The following is a 7827-nucleotide window of genomic DNA, read 5'->3' on the forward strand; positions in this document are numbered from 1 at the left end:
CTTGAGGGAATGACAGCAGACTTTGGGAAATATAAGGAGAACAAAAGACATGCTACTTATCCATCAATTAGGAGGTGAGGGGGGCAGCACCCTTTGATTCTGGATATGCTAGCAGCTTGATGTAAGTGAGAAACCATATTAGGCAAAGACAGTTTGTGAGAACTAAGTTTTAGACACTAGCAAGCATGTTGGGTTTTTTGTTTGTTTGTAATAATTTTTTCTCTTATTGTTGCTTGTATCACTTAAATCAATGTTTTTGATTAATAAACTTAATCTTGGTTTATTACAAAACCACCTGAGTGCTGTTATAGTAAAGTAAAATGTGGGACCTCAGCTAAACTAACTGGTGTGTGCACTGCTTCTTTGGAGGCAGCGAACTTCATTTCTGCAAGTGCACAATGAGAGGGTCTGGACACGGCAGAGACACGTCTCTGGGGAACTTGGGTTCGCTGATTGTTACCTGCAAGGCAAGGTTAAGACTGGCAGAGTCTCAAGGAGTTTGCTGGTGAGGCAGACAGACGGATGCAGAAGGGAGCTCCAGCAAAGCTCTTTCTTGCTATGTCAGAGAGGTAACATAATGGTTTCTGAGTGCCCTGACCATAGTGTCACAATGGGTTAAACACAGAATCTATCAAAGGCATGGATAAGAAAACATCTCCATGTAGACATAGCTGCAGATAAGTAAAAAACACCGAGAGCAATTAACAGATTATGGTATAAATTCAATTACCTACACAGAGTCAAAAATCTGCCCTCAGTTTCATTCAACCAGCTAAACTAACTTCAATGGGAGTGTAACTGAGGACCAGTCCTGGCTGATAGTCTGCAGAGATCTGCCAAATCTTTTCACATATGGGCTTTTTTCTTCCAAATGGAAGAATTTAGTCCTCTATACAATGTTTTGTAGAAATGAGAGACAAAACACAAAAGAAAGAAACCCAAATTTTTATTCATAAGTAATTTGTGGCTCATATGCAGTTGCACCATTTTTTTTTATTACACTGTAGTAAAAGTTCATTTTAAATCACTATTTCACAGCATCACCCTAGGCAGCATTAAAACCCCCATTAATTTCTCATTAGTACACTTCAATTAAAATAAATATGTAATTGTTCTAGCAATCACACATATTTGTAAATAAGAATGAATCTTGAACATAACATTAAGAAAAGCCAATTTCTAGCAATTCAGTAGTTTAACAACATTAATAATTTGAACCAACATATTTTCTTTACGTAAAGATTTTGAAAGGCCAAGTCATATTAAATTATGTATCAAGGTGGGCTACTCAAACATGTACCCAACCCTACTGGGGTCAGAACTAGCTTTCATAATGCCCATACTCAACTATTGCAATTTTCTATATTTAAGAATGAAGCTCCATGCCTTCAGAATGCAGCAAGCCAACAGCTCTGCATCAGAGGTCACCAGGAACACAACACTCCAATTTGTTACTTTCTGTATGAGTTCCCTGTTGAACTCAGAGTCCAGTTCCAGGTCATCATTTCAACACCCTATAGGGAGCTGCTTCTAGCTACTTGTGAGATTGTCTCTCCACATGACCACCACTTCCTTGATATCTAAGTTCCACTGGAGCAGTGAAACAGCTGACAAATAAGGGATGGCTGATGATCTCTGGAGTCAGAACCTTAATAGGAGATGAACCTCACTACCAGATGCAATGAGAATGAACAACAGCCTCCAAGCTGTCAGAGCTAAGCACAAAACCAACATTTTATACCCTCACATTCACAGTTATATATATGGCCCAAACCAACCAAAAAACGATTTCAACACTCAAGTTTCCTTTCTGGCAGGGAGAAAGCAAGATACTATTGCCATTTTTACTTATAGAAGTTGTTCAGATACCATGGTAATGAGATAATAGAAGAACCTAGGTAGATGGGGTAGACTTAACCAGAGCCAAAGGAAAAGAAGTAAAGACAGAACCCCCAAGCAAAAAGAAGAAAATAGCACAGGTTTTCAACAGTGGGAACTTGAATCCTTAGAATGTATGTGCATGTAGGACTGATATGACATACACAATGTGTAGTATAACAGTGTGGCCTGCCGAAGAAGGAACTAGTCTCCTGATGAGTGCAAGCCAAATTTCACAAATTGTCAGTCTGCATCCTGAGTGCTTACATGACAACTTCTCAGGCCAACGCACATGCTTTGTCAAGCGGGGGAGGTTTCAGTTCCATGAATTTCATTCTGGAATTGTGCTTACTTTTCCAGAAGGACATACCTATTTTCCAGAGTGTGCACTTCCTTTGGATGACTGCACTGAGAAGTGTTGAAGTAATATACTCAGATGTCTGTAAGATGTTTGAGTTGATTAAAAAAATAGAAAAATAGAAAATTAACATGGTACACATTAACGGGATTAAAAACTGGCTAACTGTAAAAATGGGGAATCCCCACTGAGCGGGTCTGTTTCCATTGGGGTTTCAGTTCTTGTCCCTACATAAAATCAACACTGATAAAGTTTGGCAAAAGAACTAATGCCATCCTGGGATGCACAAAGAGGGACTCTTTAGTAGAATTAGAGTGGTTATTTTACCTCTATATTAGCACTGGAGTGAGTGCCGCTGGAATGTTGTGTCCAGTTCTGGTTCTCACAATTCAAGAAGGATGGTGATAAATTGGAGAGAGTTCAGAGAAGAGCCGTGAGAACGATGAGGGGATTAGAAAACATGCCTTATAATGATAGATTCAAGGAACTCAAGTACATACATAGGAAACAAAGTATTTAATAATTAGCTCTTCAATCTAGCACAGAAAGGATAACAAGATCCAATGGCTGACAGTTGAAGCCAAACAAATTCAGACTGTAAATAAGGCATAAATTGTTAACGGGGAAAGTAATTAACCATGAAAACAATTTACCAAGGATAATGGTGGATTCTCCATCACCGACAACTTTTAAATGAAGATTGGATGTTTTTCTAGAAGATATGCTCTATAATTATTTTGAGGAAGTTTTATGGCCTGTGTTACACAGGAAGTCAGACTAGATGATCACAACGGTCCCTTTGGGCCCTAGAATCTATGAATCTATTGGAATGATAAAACCACACCTCTTTTCTTATATTATCCACTTTTGATAAGCACAAGGACTCTGACTTTCATGAAATATATTGAGGAGGAAAGGGACAAACTAGCCAAATGAACTATAAACAATAACTATATTAAAAACTATAAATAATGGGCTATAAAATAGCTAGACTTATGGAAATATAGAGAGAAATAGTTGTTACTAGTAAACAGCTAACATCTTTGTCAAATTATATTTTATTGATCAATTAACATAGCATACTAAAACATAAATAAAGTTGCTGAGTTTGATACTCATGTGGGTTTTATGGCATTATAATGGATACAATTTATGAAGAAAAATTAGAACAATCAAAGGATATTCAGCAAATTTAAGGCCAAAGAATTAAGCACTCTTCCATGAAGCAAAATCTCATGTACAAAGAATTTGTCATAGAAAAATATTTTTAAAAAACCAAAAACACCAAGAGGTTGAAGAATCCTGGACTCCAACTCACCATGCTGCCTGCACTACCATGCAATGTTGGACCATACCCAGCCCCACCCACAACCCCTATCCTTTGCACGTTCCAATCCAGAAAGATGCTGTGGAGCTCCACTCTGTGGCACTCAGGGTGGTGCAGACTCTCTTTGTATTGCCTCTTTATAAATGGCCACCTCACACATGCAATTGAAATGCTTCACTCCTGCCACTTGGACCATTCTGTGGGGAGTTTGGAGGGGGCAGGGAATTTGTTCTCAATATATTAAAATTACATGGTATCAGATCATGCTTACTAAAGCCCCAATACTGCAAACAAATACACATGAGCAACTTTCTGCACATGAATAGTGTCATTGCAATCAATGGCATTACTCATGTGCATAAAGTTACTTATGTGTGTTTGCAGAATTGGGTCCAAATATTAATTATTATGGATCTCACTGTGAGTCTTGAGTTCAACCCCACAGGGGGGAAGTACACAAACAATCTTGAACAAACATTTTATTTGGTTGAAATTCTGTTTGCTTCTCAGTCAGTCAGTCAGTCAGTCAGTCAATGTTTAGAAAACTTGTGATTTTGGAGTAGTTTCAACATAAATTTGATGACAATTTTGGTAGATATTGTAAAGTATGTTATAAAAAAGGCAACTTGTAATAACAAACAATATGTTTAATGTTGTCAAACTCTCTAGAGTATTATTTAATATTAATATTAAAGTAATATCCAAAGGTCACAGTCAGATTTGAGTTGTGTTGTTGAGGGACAATCTCTTAACAAAAACAGAGGATTTCTGGAAGCTGAAAATTTCAAATTTAGAACACTAAAATGTGATGTACTGAATCTAAATATGAAACAGAAATTTTAAAAGAATTCTTACTAAATGATATGACAATGATAGGAAAATATTTTACAACAAATGCTAATTAAATAAACTTGTCCAAAAATACACCTTCCACCAGTCAAAAAGAAAAACTTCAATAATACTTTCAACTGTTGCTTCAATAGATTGCCACATTTAGCATAGCTGAAACATTGCTTTTGTATACCATAATTTTATTTTGAAATTGTAACTGTCTGCATACACCACGCATCCCCAAAACTAGGCTGCTTAAATTCACTTACAAATGACAATGCCTCAATTTAAAATCTATTCTGGAACAGAAATTATATTCTTAGAAAACATCTTCCAGGAAAAAACTAAAAACAGTATCTAGTAGAACACTTAAGCTATATGGTACTTAATAGAATTACCGCAGTGAAACTATACAATTACTATGGCATAGTTTTTCCAAAAACTTGAATACCAGTGATGATATTCAGGGTAAGTGTCCTTTCAGTCAAGTTTCATATCTGCTATAGATAATTTTAACATGGCCTTTCCATGAACACCACATTATAGATAAATAATTATTTAACAGTTTGCTTTCTGAAATATTTCTTCATCATACAACATGTATGATAAATAGAAAATATGATTTTAGGACAAGATGTTATATAAATAGATGTTATCCAAGCACAACAGGACTATACATCCCTAGGCAGTGCATCCCTTTTCTAACTATAAACTTTACTCTTTCTGAAGTTCTCTAATTGTATTAATATTGTGCATATTTGAAGACAATTCTAGACAATGTGAATTATATGGTATATTTTTCTTAAAACAGTATTTTTTAACTTCACTCATCAAGTTAAGGATTGCCAGAGTTTGAGTTTACATAAATCTGGAGGTGTATTATGTTTTAGATTGCAAGTTAATGTAATCTGGGTGTAACCTGACTGTTTGCCATGTGCAGCAAATCAGAAGACAACTAAACAATCAGCTTAAATGCCCACTAGCATTAAAACTTATGAAGCCTTAAGATCCTTACCACTGCCTCCCTTTTTTAGGATTTTTAGATAAATCCTCCTTTTAGGATGACCAGATGTTCTGAGGGACTGTCCCAATATGGGGGGCTTTGTCTTATATAGAACCCTATAACCCCCTTCCTGATTTTTCACACTTGCTGTCTGGTCACCCTACCTCCTCTAGGGCCATGCACAATGATACAGCCATCCAAATTACCTGAACACATTAGAACAGCCAGTCCTTCTGAGGTGGTTACCAATACTTTTTACATGGTTGCCACACTGCATATTTAATACCAATCAAATCAAAAATAGTGTGCGAGCAGCGATGTGCAATATATTCATTGTCTACCTACCCAGCCACTTGGAAAGGGAGTGTATTGCCAGTGCTGGCAACGGAATGGATTTAGCCATGTTTCCTCACGCACACAGAAGCTAGTTAGTTTGGACCGCATTCTCACCTAGTGCATTTGCACACCCAGGCATCCACACTATAGAGAACTGCATACACCCAAACTACATTATTTACAGGGTCACTTGCTTCCCGAAAAAGAAAGGAAAAAAGCTGAATAGCAATCCAAGTTTTAGCTCAATTAAACGAACAAGAGGAGCTCCTTCCCACCCTCCCAAGAAGATCACCGGACAGACGGGCAGGAGCCAACAAACCACCCTGGATTCTCCCCCGTTTTCCCCAGGGGAGCTGTAGTGGCACACAGGGAGCCCGGGGAAGCTGTCGCCGGTAGGGGGTGTAAGCAGGATAAGGGGGCTTTACCTCCAGATCTGCCCGAGTTGCAGGATGTGGATGAGGGACTGCAGGAGCCAGATGCAGAAGGCGCAGGAGGCGGACCTGCTCTTGCCGGCCCTGCCGCCGCTGGTGCTGCTGCTGTTGCTGCTGTTGGTGGCGGTGGTAGCGTTGCTCTTGCTGGCGTTGGACGCCTGCCTCTGCGGCGTGCAGGGGCGAGGGGCGTCCATGTCCCCGGCCGCCGAGCCGCTGCTCACCAGCAGTTTGCTCTCGGCGGCCGGGCAGTGGCCGGCGGCGGCGGCGGGGGCGCTGTCCTCGGTGCTGAAGTCGTGCACGAACCAGCGGAAGCTGAACACCTGCACGGAGAGGGAGCCGAGCAGGACGAAGAACAGGGTCAGCCCGAACCACCAGCGCTGGCCCCGCACGTAGTAATCGACCGCCAGCCAGAGGTCGGTGCCCACGTCGGCGAAGTACACGGCCAAGGCGGCCAGGACCCACAGGCAGTCCCACAGCGAGTAGCGCCGCTGCTCCCGGCCCAGCCGCAGGCAGAGCGACGAAGAGCCCCCTCCCGAGCCCCGGGAGCCGCCGCCGCCGCCTCTACCCCCGCCGCTGCCACCGCCGCAGCAGCTGGAGCCGCCGCCCGAGCCGTCCCCGCCGCCGCCGCTGCAGCAGCCGCCGCCCCCCGGCGCCTCGTCTTCGCCGCCGCCCTGCCCCGCGCCCGTGGCCAGCCCCGGGGCCAGCGCCTGCACCGAGCCCGAGTGCTCCGAGTTCTGCAGCGGCGTGAACGCCACCTCGCCGCCCTTCTTCATCTTCAGCCGCCCGTCCGACTTCGCGGCCATGATGCCTCCGCCCCGCCGCCGGGGAGAGCGCGCCTTTATCCCGCGCCTCCCCCCCTGCTCCTGCTCCTCCTCCCCCGCCGCCGCTCCGCTCCGCTCCCCTGCCCTGCCCGCCAGGCAACGGCGCCGGGCCGCCGGCTCCTCGCGGGGCCGCCGAGCCTGGAGCGCCGCCTGCCTGCAGGGAGCCACCCTCAGCCCCCCAGCCCCGCCGCCTGAGCGCTCCGGCCGAGCCGGCAGCAGCCGCGGGACCGCTCCCCGGACCGGCGCATCCCTCCGCCCTCCGCCGCCGCCGCCACCCAGCTGACTGACGCCGGGAAAGAGGATGACCTCATCCCTTCCTCCGCGCTGCCGCCGCCGCCCCCAGCGCCAGCCGCGGCGCGCGGGCGGGGAGGGGGCGGGCGGACACCCAGCGCCCGGGGGGAGGGGGCGCGGCAGGGAGCGAACGGGGGAGGCGGGCGCCTGCGGAAGGGGGCAGCTACCTGCCGGTCCGTGGGGGCGGCAGGCGGGGGCAAGGGGCGCCCAAAAACTGCACTGGGGAGGGGCAGCTCAGGGGACACTGTGGGGAAAGGGGGTCACTGGGGGAGGGCAGAGGTTGGGATGGGGCGGGGTTAGGTGACCGGGTGGATGGGGGGGGGTCACTGCGGGAGGGGAGCAGAGGTGGGGGTGGAGGAGGAGTTAGGGCACGGGGTGGGTGGGGAGTCACTGGGGGAGGGAAAGGGTTGGGATGGGGCGGGATTAGGGTAGGGGTAGTGGGGGGTCAGTGGGGGAGGGGAGAGGAGGAGTTAGGACACGGAGTGGGTGAGGGGTCAGTGGGGAGATTGGGCGGGGTTAGGGCACGGGGTGGGTGGATGGATGGGGTGTCA

General features: G+C 45.4%; 1 protein-coding gene across 1 annotated transcript in view; it reads right to left on the reverse strand.

The window, feature by feature from the left end:
- XKR4 (XK related 4) overlaps nt 1-7352 on the reverse strand; it is a 275125-nt gene extending 267773 nt beyond the window's left edge. Inside the window, exon 1 of the mRNA XM_067553866.1 lies at nt 6159-7352. Within this exon, the coding sequence (XP_067409967.1) occupies nt 6159-6967 (809 nt within the window). The 5' untranslated portion in view covers nt 6968-7352. The remainder of the gene's footprint in view (nt 1-6158) is intronic.
- Between the last annotated feature and the right edge of the window lie 475 nt (nt 7353-7827).

This window comes from Emydura macquarii, unplaced genomic scaffold, assembly GCF_026122565.2.
Source record: "Emydura macquarii macquarii isolate MOO-44397 ecotype Brisbane River unplaced genomic scaffold, CSIRO-AGI_Emac_v2 contig_1477, whole genome shotgun sequence".
In the NCBI taxonomy this organism is placed as follows: domain Eukaryota; kingdom Metazoa; phylum Chordata; order Testudines; family Chelidae; genus Emydura; species Emydura macquarii.